This window comes from Cyprinus carpio, chromosome A10 (genome assembly GCF_018340385.1).
Source record: "Cyprinus carpio isolate SPL01 chromosome A10, ASM1834038v1, whole genome shotgun sequence".
In the NCBI taxonomy this organism is placed as follows: Eukaryota; Metazoa; Chordata; class Actinopteri; order Cypriniformes; family Cyprinidae; genus Cyprinus; species Cyprinus carpio.
Genome location: NC_056581.1, coordinates 16,860,809 through 16,878,965, shown reverse-complemented (window position 1 = coordinate 16,878,965; position 18,157 = coordinate 16,860,809). Strand labels below are relative to the sequence as shown.

At 39.6% G+C, this 18,157-nt stretch overlaps 3 protein-coding genes and 1 pseudogene across 4 annotated transcripts in view; 2 read left to right on the top strand and 2 right to left on the bottom strand.

Moving 5' to 3' along the window:
* Positions 1-705: 705 nt before the first annotated feature.
* On the bottom strand, positions 706-3,167 carry LOC122146487 (annotated as a pseudogene).
* On the top strand, positions 937-9,207 carry LOC109097446 (tubulin alpha chain, testis-specific-like). Of its 2 annotated transcripts, none has more exons than XM_042765464.1 (6): positions 937-988; positions 5,526-5,748; positions 6,996-7,144; positions 7,234-7,386; positions 8,157-8,684; positions 8,870-9,207. In XM_042765464.1, the coding sequence occupies exons 1-6, from the start codon at positions 977-979 to the stop codon at positions 9,161-9,163; spliced, it is 1,359 nt and encodes a 452-aa protein (XP_042621398.1). In that variant the 5' UTR covers positions 937-976; the 3' UTR covers positions 9,164-9,207. The 2 variants fall into 2 exon arrangements, with proteins under 2 accessions (XP_042621398.1, XP_042621399.1); XM_042765465.1 differs by lacking the exon at positions 937-988 and adding an exon at positions 5,113-5,303.
* On the bottom strand, positions 9,208-14,294 carry LOC109097444 (vacuolar protein sorting-associated protein 37B-like). The gene is made up of 4 exons (XM_019111090.2): positions 14,090-14,294; positions 12,735-12,906; positions 10,988-11,058; positions 9,208-10,900 (listed from the first exon to the last, which is right to left on the bottom strand). Exons 1-4 carry the CDS (start codon positions 14,201-14,203, stop codon positions 10,499-10,501), a joined length of 759 nt encoding a protein of 252 aa, XP_018966635.1. The 5' UTR covers positions 14,204-14,294; the 3' UTR covers positions 9,208-10,498.
* Positions 14,295-15,094: 800 nt separating this feature from the next.
* LOC109089580 overlaps positions 15,095-18,157 on the top strand; it is a 3,508-nt gene continuing 445 nt past the window's right edge. Inside the window, 2 exon segments of the mRNA XM_042765463.1 lie at positions 15,095-17,084; positions 17,087-18,157. The exon segment at positions 17,087-18,157 is cut by the window's right edge and continues 445 nt beyond it. Of these exon segments, the coding sequence (XP_042621397.1) occupies positions 15,242-17,084; positions 17,087-18,157 (2,914 nt within the window). The 5' untranslated portion in view covers positions 15,095-15,241.

Below are 18,157 nucleotides of genomic sequence, written 5' to 3'. Positions count from 1 at the left end.
TACGATTAAAAATGATATTTTTTTTCTTCATTTGCCTTTTTGTGTTTGTTTATTTAATGCTTAAATAATGAGTACAATTTTTTTAAAATTATTTTTCATTATCAGTATAAAATAAAAGCAGTAGAATAAATACTATCATCGTGTAAGAATAGTAATGAAGAGTAAATTAATCAACGGCAATAAGCTGCCATAATGTAATACATGTGTGTTTTTTTTTTTTGTGGGAGTGTGTAAAATCAATGTTTTTGTGTATTTTGAGTGTCTGTGTTTTTAGATCGTTAAAATATGATGCAAGTGCGTCCTCTAGTGTTACAAATAAACATGAACTCATCAACATAGTGTATTTTCTTAAATGCATTTTATTCTCAGATTAGTGAATAATACTGTGCACATTTAAAACATTCTCAAAAATGATAGAAGTGGCTGCAATCACTAAATATTTCAAGGATTACTATAATCTTGCTATTACAGAAGGCTTTACCCATTAAATGCGCTGCCATGAGTTCTGTTGTATTATAATTGCAGTAATTCAATGTCATATTCATTGAGAGATATTCTCAGTAGTCTATATTCCAAATAATTTCATATTACGGAAATTGTCTACTTACTAAATATTTAATACTTTACAGTCCACATCAGTCTACACACCTTCCATTTCTCATACACAATTGTAATCCAAATACTGGAAACGGTTCATCCTTTAGGAACTGCTTGCATACAATCGATTTTTAATAACTTTATATAATAATATGCTTACAGAGAGCATAATTATCTAAAAACCTGTGATTGTGATTTCCTGTGTTTAAACAGTGTGCTCAAAGTCCATGCATTTCACTGGTAATGTAAGGGCATGCGTAATCTTATCTAATGCTAATGGATATATGGCATAAAGTCTGATTCCAGTCGAGTTTTATGACTGTTTTCCTGTATGTCCTTCAGGTAGAAGCACGTCCACGGTGAAGCTGACTTTCTTTGAATGAAGCACACTGTAAGTATTGTCAAACCTCACCACATCTATAGAGAAAAAGAGATCGTTATCTGTTGATTTATTAGTTATTAGATTAATTAATTAATAATTGGATTAGTGGAATAGAACTATGGAATATTGTAGCTTGTTTAGAAAAAAAAAAAAATTCAGAAGAGTAAAAAAATAAATAAAAAAGGTAATTGTGACTTTTTATCTCACAAATCTGACTTTATATCTTGCAATTCTCTGATTTTTGAGAAAAAAGTCTGAATTGTGAGAAAAAAATATTTTAATTACCTTTTGTTTCCTTATTGGGTGGGGGAGATTAGATTAAATAATAAAATGTCATGTCAAATTCAAAACAAACGTACAGATGCCTGATTCCTCACAGGTGTAGGATCCATCTTCTGGAACTAGGTGGGAATTGTAACGTTCAGTAGGCAGTATTTCCTGCATGGCTTCCACTTTCTTTGTCTCATTCCCTTTTGTCTTCAGGAAAAGTCCAAAACCAATATCAGACCCCTCACTTGCAAACTGCCATCTAGACTGAGAAAAAAAACCTAGTGTATTACTAGTTTAACCACAAAAGAAAAAGAGAGGCTATGCTCAAAATCCAGTACAGGCATACATATGGAGTATATTGCATGCTATTTTGCTTAACTATTATGCATAATTATTAGCACTTACAAATGGTACTTACCGTAGTACGCAGTTTGGAAAGAGCACCTCATAATCTAGCTGGTACGAGGAGCCACGGCTAATTGTGATAAACTGGTCATACTTACTTTAATGGAGTCCCGCACATAGTACGACTTCGGCACTATGCCACCATAACGTAACTGACAGGAAGACGTCAGATGAGTAAAGACAACTAAATACTGGTATTCTGAATGGACTGCCATTCAAAAGTTTGGGGTCAGTAAGATGTTTTTTTAAAATAAGACTCTTATGGTCACCAAGGCTGCATTTATTTGATCAGAAATACAGAAAAAAACTGTAATATTGTGAAATATTATTACTATTTAAAAGAACTGTTTTCTATTGTAATATATTTTAAAATGCAATTTATTTCTGTGATGAACATTTGTATTGTCAGCATCATTACTCCAGTCTTCAGTGTCACGTGATCCTTCAGAAATCATTCTAATATGCTGATTTGCTGCTTCTTATTACTAATGTTGAAAAAAAATTGTGCTGCTTATTTTTTTTGGACTACATTTTTTTTTCTGGATTCTTTGATGAACAGAAAGTTCAGCATTTATTTGAAATACAAATCTTTTGTATCATTATAAATTACTTTAATGTCACTTTTGTCCCTGAATAAAAGTATCAATTTCCTTTTTTTTTTTTCCAAAGATTGACCCCGAATTTTTGAATCCAATTTGTAGCGGTAAACTCCTGTTCGCTAATAAACCTCACCATGGTCTTACAGAGAGGGTTTCCATCAGGATCAGTCATGGATCCCCCGTAAACCGCAGGTAACTGATCTGCATCCACATAGTTCCTCAACACCTCTTTCCAGTTGGCTGGAAGGTGGAGATCACAAGAGAAATTGCCATTCATGAGGTGTCATTCATGCAGGATGAGTTACACACCAAAGTCAACAATATAGAGTTTTTTTTATCTTAACTAGACAACTTACAACCCAGCACAGCAATCTTCTGCCTTGTTTCCTCACGCAAAAAGTGTTTGACCAAGTTATACAGTATGCAATAGGGAAGAGTTTAGGGGCTGTAGAAAGAAGAATTTCAGAACTGTTTATTATTAAACAATCTCACAGTGATGTTATTTAACTGGTGCAACAATTACTCACATTTGATTAAAAGCACCTTTTTTAGGTTCTCTGGATAGTTCTCCTCAAACATAGTCAGAATCTGCAGGGGATAAATTGGATGAAAAGCCAAAGATAATATCACAATATGACAATTTTAGATGTTAAGATGGACCTTAGTAATGGAAGATACCATATTTAATTTGAGACTGTAAAATGGTGCCTTAAAATGAGACTGTAAGGCATCAGTTACAAACGATTAAAAGAATAGTTCATCCAAAAATGAAATTTGCTGACAGCTAGTTTACTGACCCTCAGGACATACAAGATGTAGATAAGTGTGTTTCTTCATTGGAAAAGATTTTGAGAAATGTATCATTACATCACTCGCTCACCAATGGATCCTCTGCAGTGAATGGTGCCATCAGAATGAGAGTCCAAACAGCTGATAAAAACATCATAATAATCCACAAGTAATCCACGCAACTTGTGAGAAACAAATCCATCATTAAGGCATTTTAACTTTAAACCATCTCTTCTGGACAAAATATGAGCTGTAATCCATAATAACACTCCAGTGAAAAAGTCCAGCCTCTTTTGCCACATCAAAATCCACCAACATATTTGTTTAGAACTGCTCTGAACTGTTTTCCTGTTCTGTGCAAATTCAGGCGAGATGACATTCTCACTGGAGATTATATTATTGACTCGTATTTTAGTCAATAAAACAATGGTTTAAAGAACACCTTAAAGATTCATTTGTATATTACAAACACAGCTTTTCGCTTTAACTGATGGACTGGAGTGGTGTGGATTACTTGTGGATTATTGTGATGTTTTTATCAGCTGTTTGGACTCTCATTCTGACGGCACCCATTCACTGCAGAACATCCATTGGTGAGCAAGTGATGTAATGCTGAATTTCTCTAAATCTGTCCTGATGAATAAACAAATTAATGTCCATCTTGGATCGCCTGAGGGTGAGTAAAATTTCAGCAAATTTTCATATATAGGTGAACTATTTCTTATTATTTAAATACCTATTGACCGGCAAATAAAAAAAGAAGGATTCAAGTTCATGCACCAAAGCTCTATGTCAGGACCCTGCTCCAACACACATTCCATGTAGTTTTCAAATAAGCCTGAAGGACTTGATTAGATGGATCAGGTGTGTTCAATAAGGTTTGAATCTAAACTCTGCAGGGCTCCGGCCCTCCAGGAATTGAGTTTGACACCCCTAACTCTACGTGTCTGAGCATGTGTGCTACTAGGTCACAGTAATATACAAACAATTATTTATAGCAATGTTAAAAGTTTGTATCTTATTATGATTATTTGGCTTCAAATTGACCAAGTTCATCATGTTCCTACCTCACCGTACAACAGCAGGCTTCCAAAGATGTATCATGCCAAGCCCCTCACAGTCATAAATGATGGTGATTGATTCAATGTATTTGCCAAGCTGATGAATAAGATCAACCATAATAAAAAAAAAAAAAAAATTCCTCTTGACAATACCCCATAGATTCTCTAGGGTTCAGGTCTGGTGACTTTTGCTGGCAAAAAAGTCAAGCACACCAACACCATGGTCATTTAACTTTTTGTGCAGACTGTGGAGTGTGGGCAGGTGCCAAATCCTGCTGGAAAGCTTGAAATCAGCATCTTCAAAAAGCTGGTCAGCAGAAGGAAGCATGAAGTCTTATGAAGTGCTCCAACATTTCTTGGTAAACTGGTGCAATGACTTTGGTTTTCAAAAAACACAATGGACCAACACCAGCAGAAGGCATTGCACCCCAAATCATCACAGACTGTTGAAATTTACTTCAAGCAACTTGGGCTATGAGCTTCTCCACCCTTCCTCCAGAGTCTAGGTCCTTGGTTTCCAAATGAAACTACAAAACTTGCTCTCATCTGAAAAGAGGACTTTATATTGCAGCATTAAACACTTTGTGTTTGCTTTGAGTTGTCGCGCTCGTTCACCTGATATTTATACCCGGTCACTCGTTGATGAAAAGACAAGGTATGCGTTGCTGAGGTAATGAATGAAACATATAGAAACGATGCATGACAAAAAATCCTTGATATTATTCTGCAAACAATCACTTGGATAGTTGTTTACATACCCTACAGACGATTCCACTTTTTTTTTTTGCACAATATTTATTTAATAACATATATCTACAATTTGTCAGTACTGGTAAAAACACCAAGGAAATATTTCGATTTCGATTTATCATAACTGAAATTCCCGTTATATTAAGAGTACATTTCAATATTTAACACGTGGACCAATAATAATCCTTCAACAAGTGACGGATATTTATATTATAATTAGTTTCAGAAGATAAGCCAATAACCGAGAAGGTGGGCGGGGTCAGATTCCACCAACGTTTAAGCCTTCGAATTAATTTAAAAAAAACTATCAGCACAGACGCTAAACTTTCTACGCAGCTAAATCAGGAGAAAATATCAAGTAAAATTTATTTAATTTCCAGTGTACATACGAAGGCTTTCGTATCCATCTCGCATTTACATTAAATATCTATACAATATTTCTATAAAATGGTAAGTAAATTTGTCAGTATCTGAAAAAGTTAAACTAGCATAGCGGTTGGCCGACTAACGGTCGTTGTTTTTTTTTTTTTTTTTTTTGTTATTTTTACCAGATGTATGAGCTTTATATTATCAATATCGTGATGATTAATGAACAAATTAAACGAGGAGGCAAAAATAAAACACGTTTTGATGGTGCAAATTGTCTTAATTTGATTTACCGTTTTTCTTCAGCGCGAGTGTATCTCCATTCATGTGGGTCAGGCGGGAGTCCAGATCGGTAACGCGTGCTGGGAGCTGTACTGTCTGGAGCACGGAATGCAGCCGGACGGGCACATGCCCACCGACCAGACCACCTTCGGCGGAGATCAGTCCTTTAACACCTTCTTCAGCGAGACCGGCGCCGGGAAACGTGTGCCCAGAGCTGTGTTCGTGGACCTCGAACCCACCGTCGTCGGTCAGGATGCATTTACTCTGCACTGCTTTTATAAAAATGTCGAAATACCTTACTACAGTTAACTTTAGTGTAACTACTGTAAATAATTATAAAATAGTGTAAGAATCGTTTTCATATTTTTTTGTGTAAGTGATGGCTAATAGTTTTCTGCTGACGTCATCAAGCCCTTTCATTTTTTTGAAACCTTTCCCCTCAGGGGCGAACTTGGGGCCCTAAGCAAATTTCAGGTATAGGCCCCCAACACAATAACTATGTTGCTCTCTCTCTCTTTCTCTCGTAGTTTATAGTTTATTTACCCCTTTACAACTCAAGTTAATAGTTAGTCAACCTGATGCTGTTCTAAAGCCATATTAGGCTACCTCATTATAATGCTTGCACTTGTCCATTTAATGAATTGTAACCTTTTTCAATCTTTTTACAAAAAGGATTCAAATGTCATAAAATTATCCCATGCAACTCGTTCCATATTCCAAGTGTTCTTAGGGCATACGGTAGGGTTTGCCAAGAAACAAATCGAAAATGTAATCTATTATTAAGCGAAAATCTCCAGTCATCGCATTCATGTATTTGTATGAGTGTGCAGCAGTTTGGTGCGCATAGGAGAGCACACAAACAAGTCATTTTTAAACATCAAGACAAATAAAATCATGACACGAAACACAATAATTTCTTCTCTGAGGTTAATATATTCGTTCTGAGACAGACAGGATTATACAGCCTAGAAAGTGCGCTGTATAATCTATAATCATTAATCATTAAAAGCTGTCATTTACTTCAGTTCATCGCAATCTCACGACGTTCCATTAATCAATGAAGCGGTCTGCACGGCACAATGAATCTCTTAATTACATTGTATTTACACATTGTTGTAACGAGAGGATTCGCGAGCTTGCAGAACTCAGCACTTGACAAAAACTCAAGTGTTTTGAGTGGTGAGTGAACATTTAACACTCTCCAGAACACAAATACACACACTAGTGTTTACCAAATATGTTTCACCAATATCAGATGGGACCCCCTGATTCCCCTTGCCCTAAGCGGCTGCTTACCTCGTGTATTGGTTAAGTCCACCCCTGGTCCCCTCCAATAATCTGTCAAACAGAGACCACTTTCACCATCCCAGTGTTACTTTAGTATTATAAGCCCCTGCCCCTAATTACAGACTCTAAAGTGCGCCTTTGGTCCGATCTAGGTGTCCCTGGACTGCGATTTGTTTGTACACTTTAAAGTTTTTTTTTCCCATTTAGATGAGGTTCGAACTGGAACATACAGACAGCTGTTTCACCCAGAGCAGCTGATAACTGGGAAAGAGGACGCCGCCAATAATTACGCCAGAGGCCATTATACCACTGGCAAGGAAATAGTAGACATGGTAATTGACCGTGTTCGCAAACTGGTAAGACATTTTTCTCTATTTAGATATACAGCTTTTATTGCAATTACATTTATATTGATGAATTAATAGTTTGTGTCTTTTGTTTTTAGTGTGACCAGTGCACTGGACTACAAGGATTCCTCATCTTCCACAGTTTTGGCGGTGGAACTGGTTCGGGTTTTGCTTCACTGCTGATGGAGAGGCTGTCCGTTGACCATGGCAAGAAAGCCAAGCTCGAGTTTGCGGTTTATCCTGCACCTCAGGTACCTTATTTTTTCCAGTTCACTTGACTTTAAAGTCCCAATGAAATGGAAGTAGCGACAGATCTTTTCTTATGGGTTGTGATGAAAATCTAAGTGAAACACATTATTGAAAAGGGAAAATTGTTGGGTGGGTGCAACACATCAGCAGATGTGAATGCAAGGGGTGGAGTTTTAGCGAACTAAATCTAGTGAACTATACATCACCAGTCCAGAAAGAAGCCTGACGTTTCACCGGAAGATTGTATTATGATTAGTTTGATTAAAGATCACAAAGTCAAAAAACGCAAAAATAGAAACAAGTCCAAGGATGAATCGTTCACAATAAGATCAATAACAAAGCACATTCATGTCAAAGCAGCATCAACGATAAAGAATGGTTTGGTCCATTCATAAAAGATGTGATTTTGTGTTTAAATTGAAATTTACTTCATCGGAATGGTACAAAACTTGGTGACTTTTGTCTCTGTTCAATGGATTTTAAATACTTTTGCTTCATTGTTAATTTAAATATTGCATTAATTGAAAAATAGTATAAAATGTGTTTTTTTGTAACTGTTTATAATCAGATTATTTATAACAGATGGATACAGATGTTAGTAGGAAACTTGACTCCGTTGTGTTGCAGACATGAATGAAACCATGTAGCACCCTTTAGCAACCACATAGCAGTGTCCTGGAAACCTCCTGTAACACACTCAAGAACCACTTACTTTCAGTGTTGAAAACCATTACAAGTTCAACAAACTGTTTTCTGTTGGATTTTTCTTGAGGTTTCCACTGCAGTGGTAGAGCCCTACAATTCTATTCTGACCACACACACCACCCTCGAGCACTCCGACTGCGCCTTCATGGTGGACAACGAGGCCATCTACGATATCTGCCGAAACAACGTGGACATAGATCGGCCCACGTACACCAACCTCAACCGCCTCATTGGGCAGATTGTGTCATCGATCACCGCCTCCCTGCGCTTCGACGGACCTCTCAACGTCGATCTGACCGAGTTCCAAACCAACCTGGTGCCGTACCCTCGCATCCACTTCCCCCTGGTCACGTACGCACCGGTGATCTCCGCAGAGAAGGCATACCACGAGCAGCTGTCCGTCATGGAAATCACCAACGCCTGCTTTGAGCCAGCCAATCAGATGGTGAAGTGCGACCCTCGGCACGGGAAGTACATGGCTTGCTGTATGCTGTACCGTGGAGATGTGGTTCCAAAGGATGTCAATGCTGCCATTGGAAGCATAAAGAACAAGAAGACCATTCAGTTTGTTGACTGGTGTCCCACAGGGTTCAAGGTCAGCCCGTGTCTTTTATTCCACATTAGATTGTATATTGGAAGCAAAGCATCATGTGTAACTATTAAAAGTGGAATAATGATATAACATAGCATACAATAGTAATGTTTGTAAATATTAGCGGGATGTCTGTTGGGTGTGAAAATATGTGTTCCTTTAACTGCTTGCCTTTTTACCATTATCAGGTTGGTATAAACTACCAGCCACCAACTGTGGTTCCAGGAGGCGATCTGGCCAAAGTTCAAAGGGCAGTCTGTAAGTTGAGCAACACCACAGCCATCGCTGAGGCCTGGGCCCGTCTGGATCACAAGTTTGATCTAATGTACGCAAAGAGAGCCTTCGTGCACTGGTACGTTGGAGAAGGTATGGAGGAGGGTGAGTTTACAGAGGCCCGTGAAGATTTAGCTGCTCTCGAGAAAGATTACGAAGAGGTGGGAGTCGACACTCCCGAAGGAGAAGGTGAAGAGGGAGAAGAATAAATTAAAGTTTTGAATATAGCAATAAATATTGACATAGCACTTTTGTTAGTCTTTAGGCATTTATTAATCAGCATTAAAAAAATCTAGTCACCAATAGCCACTAATCAAACAGCTACAATGTACAGTACTTTACATAAGGAGTGTTACAGGTTACCACACTACAGATAAAACAGTTCAAAAGGATTCTGCACCATTAATCGTCTTCAGAAACACAAAGTTGTAGATGGCTTCGAAGATTAATCAAAGCACAGCGACGGTGTGAATAAATGCTTTCTTCATTAAACATCACTTGTTTGTTCTGTAGCAAGGCACATTTGATTTCTTTTACCTGTACTTACATCAGTGTACAGCAAGTGACTTTACGCTCTAACTTACAGACTTGCATAATAACATCCTTCATATAAAACGTGCACAAGAATTGTCACAACCCAGCATGACAGTACATCAGAAATGCAGTGCCAAAATAGATCACTTTACATATCGGAAATGTTGTAAACAGCATTCTAATTATATAATATTTATATAATATGTAATATAGTAGCTATTTAAGGATAGTTTTTTTCAGTTTAGGATAATTAAACTGTTTATTAAAGTCGGATTAACACTAAGAAAGTCTTTTTATAACAGACTTACTGTCAGGCTGGTCTGTTAATGCCACAGGAGTATTTAAACATTTCATGTCAGAATGAAATCAAAATGAAGTCCAAAAAAGCCACTATATTCAAAACCACTTAACAGAGCGCGCATGGAACAGGTGGAGTGCATCTTTGGTCAGTTTTTAACCCAGAAGTCCAAAATGCCAATATTGTCTGTTATCGTTACAGTGACAAAAGGAAGGATTCCTCACAAAATATAAAAGTACACAGTAAAATTGTCTTATGTGTGCATAAGTAGTAAGTACCTATTTTCAAATCCGTCTCAATATCATTTTCAGTTAAATTAGGATATTTACATGAGAAATGCAATACCCCCATTGTTTAGAAGTCACACTATTTTTCAGATTAAAACTTTTGATTCTGAATCATAATCGTCTTAATGCATCTCATGTTATGCAAACAAACTGAAATTAATTCTTGGATAATCAGGTCCACAAGAAATCTTTATATCTTTCTGCACTTTCTGTGTTGATTATGTGAGAAAAAAATTCATCCCAATATTTAATACATACAAGTGGCAGAGAATGAGCAGAAATCTGCTGAACTTCTGAATTCTGTGGACACAGATTCTGTGTGGACCTGCAGAAACCCAAGCCTGTTTACGATCAAAGTGCATCTAAAGAAAAAGGGAGGAAAATGACGTTTCACGTTCTAGTGGAAAGGCTCAGGCAGAAGAACATCATTGCATTATAAAACCTGCCCGCGGGGGAAGACCAGCGCCGGGTCCTTGAGGGAGTGCTTGTGGGTATGGACATGAATATGATGGCACCGTGTTTGGCAGAGGAGCACCGACGCTCTGAGGGTTGTAAGGCATGGCTGATGGTTGAGATGTTGGTGCTGGTCTTACGTGAGCAGGAGAACCATTAGCTAGCCTTTGGAAAGGTGCGGTGGAGTTATGGGTCTCCTGAGGTTGTGAAGGATCATTAGAGGAACCCTGAGGAAGATGAACACCCTTCAGCACCATCTCCTGTAGCTTATCGATCTTCACACGCCTCAGATGTGCCAGCTTCCTCTTGCTCTGGTAATCATCAATGAAGCTGTCCAGAGGCAAAGATCCATCCAAGAATGAATCGGCCATGTTCTACGAAACACGTGGGAGAATCTTAGGACATTGTTTATCGTGTAAAAATCAGTTATGAATTTCTGAAAACATGGACAATGTTGTTACCTCTGTTTCTTCTTCAATCTTGGCTCCTTCGGTTTGCAAAAGAGCCAACAATGTGTCTAGTGATCTGTTTCCTGAAAAAAGATCCAGTTTAAAACATGAATATGTAAAATTACTTTAATATTTCGTCAGTGGCATCCAGTTGTACTACATTAGCAGTTAGAAAGACTTCACATTAACATTGCAATCCACACCCCTCCAGTCCATCAGTTAATGTCTTGAAAAACTGTGTTTTAACAAACATATTCATCAAGATGTGTTTATCTTCAAACCACTGCTTCTGGCTTAAATACCAATCCATACAAATAATAACACTTCCTCCAGTGAAAAAGTCCTCTCACATCAAAATACACTGGACTGTAAACGGTGCTTGATCTGTGCTCCTGATTCAGATGAGATGACTTTCACTGGAGAAATAAATAATATGGATAGAAGACAAGTATTTTAGCCAGTAGCAATGGTTTGAAGACAAAAACATCTTGCTGGATTTGTTTCTTAAAAACACACAGCTTTTCTCTTCACAAGACATTAACTGCTGGACTGGAGTGGTGTGGATTATTGTGATGTTTTTATCAGCTGTTTGGACTCTCATTCTGACGGCACCCATTCACTGCAGAGGATCCATTTATGAGCAAGTGATACAATGCTAAATTTCTCCAAATCTGTTCTGATGATCTTGGATTGCCTGATGGTGAGTAAATCTTTAGCAATTTTTAATTTTTGGGTGAACTAATAATTGAGAGAGTGCTGTAAGCATTTTGCATTGCTTTCATAGAAATACTGTACCAGATAGTGATCAAACAGACCCATAAAGACCACAGATCTAATAATAGAAGGAGTGTTTTACATAATGGGGATAAGTTTACATCTGTGTAGAGTTTCTTTTGGAAATTGTTCAAGCAGTCTTTGTATCAGTGTAATTCTGGTCTATCTGCTGTATCCTACTGACCCTGATAAACTCACTTTCAAAACTGCTGCTCGGCTAAATTTACTCCGACAACACCAGATAAAAGGTTTCTTAAAATAAATCATGGAGAAAACTGGATAAATACAGAGCACAAAATACAATCCTTTAACACTGACGTGTGTGCAGATTTAACCGCAGATGATCAGCATCAGCTGCAACTCAAGAGAGCAGCAATTAAATAAATGGGGCAGTTGTGGCCTAATGGTTAGAGAGACGGACTTGTAAACCAAAGGTTGCTGGTTTGAGTCTCGGTACCATCAGGGATTGTTGGTCTTCCACCCTCAATACCACAAATGAGGTGAGACCAAACCCCCAACTGCTCCCCGGGCGCCACAGCAAAAATGCCTGCCCACTGCTCTGGGTGTGTGTGTGTTCAATACTCACCGCTATGTGTGTGCACTTGGATGGATGAAATGCAAAGTACAGATTCCGAGTATGGGACACGATACTTGGCTACACATCACGTCAATCAATCACTTTTTTAAATTGCCTAAAATGTCCAGGTTATGTTTAGGGTTAGTCCTTCTACATTATGTGCATGTGTATTTCAATTGCTTTGACGTTCTCTGTAAATCCCGCCTTCTCATACGCTACGATTGGTCGATTATGTACAATGCCTACACACTATTGGTCAAACTACTTTTCAGTCATTCTTCAGCAAGAATGAACACAATAGAAAAACAAAGCCAAAACCCTGACAACACTTCATCTATTGATTTATCATTTGAAACCCAACAAACATTTGTGAAATGGTTTGAGAAGTGTGGTAAGTTCATATCTGACCTAGCGTGGACCCGCGGAGCTGGTAGGACTCGTGCAGATCTTGTAAACAGCAGTAGCGTTTGGTCAGCTGGATCTTCTGATGGTCCAGTTCAGGCTGCAGGTTGAGGTTCTGCTCCGCCAGGCTGCGGTTACTGGCGATCGTCAGCTCTTTATTCTGCTGCATTTCCTGCATCTGTGACAACAACAGCGCAAAGTCAAAACTCCAGCCTCCTGGATCAAATGAGTTATTTCCCTAATACCCCAATATTGAAATCATCTTGCTACATTTTTTTCCCCCTTAAAAACACATGACCAAAATAGTTATACAGTATAAATGGAAACTTGTGTATTCATTCTGCATGGAAAACTTACAGTTTATGATTAGTGTCTATTTCAAGGATCTTTTTAACTATTTAATAATGCAAAGCAAGATTACTTACAGCACATACAAAATGAATATATATATATATATATATATATATATATATATATATATATATATATATATATATATTCAAACCATGTAAAAGGACCTATAATTATAATATAATTTAATAAAATGTACTGCTTAATAAGAGATTACAAGAATTATAATCTCTAAATTATATATACACACAAACACAGTATATATCTAAAAATAAATATATAATAATTTATATTAAATTAATTTAATGTCAAAAATGGTTTTATATATATTTATATATGTATATATATATATATTTATATATATATATATATATATATATGTCTGTGTAATTTATTACATTTAATTTTAAATGTTTACTTTTAAATAACTATAAATAATCATTTACATGAATAAAATAAATAATATTGTATAATAATTTGTATAATCTAAAAAAGCATATTTGACATTTTTAGAGGTGGGAAAAGGTAAAGGATTAAAAAAAATTACATGAAACACTAACCAATAATCATATTATTGATTATCTTCATTGATTATCATCAGCATTGCTATATATAGCAAAGAAACTGCTGAACTGATGCTGAACTTGATCAGTCCAGAAGAGGTTGACAGAAGCAGTCAAGTTCTTTCGTACTAACCAGTCTTTAAATCACAGTCATCTTTATTTCTTTATTTTATAAGTGCAGTTCATAAACTGCCTCCATTCTGAAGTCTGACACTCTCCAGCCACTCCTTCAGTCAACAACACTTTCCAATAAATCAATACTGATATGTAGTCAAAGGTGAAAGGTCTCTGTCGCAGAATATCACAGAATAACGCAAAACGCGACAGCAGCAGGGCGATGAAAGCCCGAGCAGCTGTCCCTCATCTGCACTCACTGTCAGCACAAACTCTCGTCCTATTCCGGGATTCAATCCTCGTTTAATGGCTGTCGCGTCTGCGCTCACTCACCTCCTCCATCTCTCTGACCATTTCCCGGAGCTTGCCGTCGTCCTCCAGCAGTTCGTGCAGCTGTGTGGACGAGTACGACTGCAGTCTGTCCTCGAAGCCGGACATTTCTCCCATGGCTTTGTTATTGTCTCTCCGCCGCCGCAGGAAAGTCTCTTGTGTTGCTCCTCGGCCGGAAGTCGAGTAATTCCCGTCAAATCAGCGCGTGTGAATGGACGTGACGTCACGCGCGTGGACGTGTGAGCGACGTCAAGAGGCCATTCATGGAGAAGGATTTAGGAAATACAGTTTTTAATACATAACTAATATACACATATAATTTGCTTATTATACTTAGAATATCATAGCGCTAATACATTTAAATTATTTCCCCTATAATTTGTACACATATATTTATAATTTATATATAAATCAAAACACGATTGAATGTTTTCAGTTAAAGTCACAATTATTTTAGTGTATCATCTGTGCATTTATTTGCGGCATTTCAATATAAAATCATTTATATTATTGATTTATATTAAACCCTTCTATAAATTCACCATTATAACCTTAATTTATGCCACAAAATACTGTAGTTACTATAAATAAATCACCATCTCATATATATATATATATATATATATATATATATATATTTATGTATATATATATATATATAATGTCAGTGGTGGCTTAAATTTCAGTTAACATTTATTTAATTTTTATTTTATTTAACGATGTTTGTACTGTAGTTAGTATGTATTTATATATGAAAGTATTTACACTGTACTCCAAGATTCTGTAAAGAATACCATTCTTTATGTCAAAAAAAGTATCACCATAGTACCATGTCCAAAAAGCTTGTAAATTTAGTGTTGTCAAACGATTCATCTCGATTAATCACATCCAAACTAAACATTTTTGTTAACAAAACATGCATGTATATATTTAAGAAAAATTTGAAATATCAATATATATGTGTATGTAAATGTTTTTAAAATATATACATGTATGTATATACCACAAGCTACACTCCAGAGCAGACCATCAGAGCGGCGCCGGTTTTTGTGGCCTCCTGCCAACAAAGAGTCAGTGTGGCGACAGTTTGATGAAGATGTTGATGCAGCCCTTGAAGCAACAGCCAAGGGTGGTGTGGACCAGAGGCTCCAAACCATGAGCATGTTCGTAATCAGCATCGCTTCAGAAAGATTTGGCGCCAAGGAACAACGCGCCACCAAGACGTCTACTGCAGCACCAATTCCGAACCGACGAGAGGTCAAGATTACCCAACATAGACAAGAGCTGAGGACACTCAGGAGCCAGTACCGAAAGGCAAGCGAGGAGGAGAAGGCAGCCCTGGCAGAACTTAGGGGTGTGGTAAGGAAGAGGCTAATTACCCTTCGGCGGGCTGAGTGGCACAGGAAGAGGGGCAAGGAAAGAGCCCGTAGGCGCAGTGCCTTCATTGCGGATCCATTTGGTTTTACAAGGAAGCTGCTGGGAGAGAAACGTAGCGGTCAACTCTCATGTCCTGAGGAGGATATCAACCGTTATATCCACCACATCTATAGTGATGGCAAGAGGGAGCAAGACCTTGGGCACTGTGCAGCCCTGATATGCCCACCTGGACCTAGCATGCTCTTTAACCTCAACGAACCCACCCTTAAGGAAGTCAAAGAGGTTATTAAATCTGCCAGAACATCATCAGCACCGGGGCCAAGTGGAGTTCCATACAAGGTCTTCAAACATTGCCCCAGGCTTCTTGAACGTCTTTGGAAGATTCTAAGAACCATCTGGAGAAGAGGGAGAGTACCTCAGCAGGGGAGATATGCAGATGGGGTGTGGGTTCCCAAGGAGGAGAATGCGAGTAACATCGAGCAGTTTAGGACAATCTCCCTCCTTAGTGTTGAGTGCAAAACCTTCTTCAAGATTGTTTCCAATCGTCTGATGGAATTCCTCCTTAAGAACTCCTACATAGACACCTCAGTGCAGAAGGGAGGGGTCCCAGGGTGTATTGAACACACAGGGGTGGTGACACAGCTGATCAGGGAGGCACGAGAGGGCAAAGGGGACTTGGCAGTGCTGTGGCTGGACCTTGCCAATCCCTATGGATCAATACCACATAGATTGGTGGATTTGGCACTGAACAGATACCACGTCCCAGAGAAGATTAGAAATCTTATCCTTGACTATTATAACAGCTTTAGTCTTAGGGTGTCCTCTGGGACTTCAGTATCGGAGTGCCATCGCCTGGAGAAGGGTATCATTACAGGCTGCACAATCTCTGTGTCTCTGTTTGCACTGGCCATGAACATGCTTGTGAAGTCTGCGGAAGTGGAATGCAGAGGTCCATTGTCCAGATCTGGCACCTGACAACCCCCGATTAGAGCATTCATGGATGATCTTACGGTCACCACAACCACAGTGCACGGATGCAGGTGGCTTCTGCAAGGCCTCGAACGGATCATCACGTGGGCAAGAATGAGCTTCAAGCCTGTGAAATCCAGGTCCCTGGTCCTGAGGAAAGGAAAAGTAGCTGATCAGTTCCACTTTAAGTTGGGAGACACCAGAATTCCATCAGTGTCGGAAAAGCCAGTGAAGAGCCTGGGCAAACTCTTCACTCACAATCTGAAGGACACCGCTGCTCGGCAGGGTACCAGCGATGACCTGGACACATGGCTCTCGGCAGTGGATAAGTCAGGACTTCCTGGTAGGTTCAAGGCCTGGATTTACCAGCATGGCATTCTTCCTCGTCTCCTCTGGCCACTGCTGATCTACGAAGTCCCAATTACGACCGTGGAGGGCTTCGAGCGGAAGGTCAGCAGATCTCTGCGCAGGTGGCTGGGCTTGCCACGATGCCTAAGCAGCATTGCTCTCTTTGGCCATAAAACCAAGCTACAGCTTCCCTTTAGTAGTCTGACAGAGGAGTTCAAGGTCACACGAGCCAGAGAAGTCCTGCTCTATCGAGACTCAGTTGACACCAAGGTCTCCACAGCAGGGGTAGAGGTCAGAACAGGAAGGAGTGGCGCACCCAGGATGCAGTGGAACGGGCAGAGGCAAGGCTGCGGCATAGCACCCTGGTGGGTACGGTGGCTACGGGGCGGGCCGGGCTTGGTAGTAATCCCAAGCCGTGCTACATCAAGGCCAGAGGGAAGGAGAAGCGGAAGCTTATCCAGGAGGAGGTACGGGCCGAGGTGGAGGAAGCTCGCTTCAGCAGAGTGGTGGGCATGTCCAAGCAGGGGGCCTGGACAAGGTGGGAGAAAACTGCTGGCCGCAAGAGCACTTGGGCAGAACTCTGGAAGGCGGAACCACACCATTTTAAGTTCTTGGTTCAGTCAGTGTATGATGTCCTCCCTAGTCCTGCCAACCTGTTCACCTGGGGCCTGGTGGATTCACCTGCTTGCCAACTCTGCCAGAAAAGAGGATCATTAGAGCATATCCTCAGCTGCTGCTCAAAAGCCTTAGGAGATGGACATTATCGTTGGCGCCATGACCAGATCCTGAAGGCAGTAGCAGATGCCATCTGCACTGGTATTATCATCAGCAAACAGCATCATCCAAACAAGTCTGTAATTGCCTTTGTTTGAGCAGGCGAGAAGCCGCAGCCCCCTAAAAATACCCTAGGGGGCTTGCTCGCAACAGCAAGAGACTGGCACCTCCTTGTGGACCTAGGGAGTCAATTGAGGTTCCCAGACACCATTGCAGTCACATCACTCCGACCAGACATGGTCTTGATGTCCCCAGCGAGTAAACAGGTGGTGCTACTTGAACTTACGGTCCCCTGGGAAGACAGGATGGAGGAAGCAAAGGAAAGAAAGAGGGCCAAGTATGCTGATCTGGTAGCTGAGTGTCGGAGGAATGGGTGGAAGGCCCGCTGTGAGCCTGCTGAAGTGGGCTGCTGTAGGGGCTTCGCAGGCCAGTCTCTACATCGGGTCCTGGGACTCTTAGGGATTTGCGGACTGCATAGGCAAAGAGCCATCAAGAACATACTGGGAGCTGCTGAGAAGGCTACATGGTGGCTCTGGTTAAAGAGGGGGGACGCGTGGCATATGGCGCTACCTGGACACAAGTCGGGGCCTGATCACCCCCGGC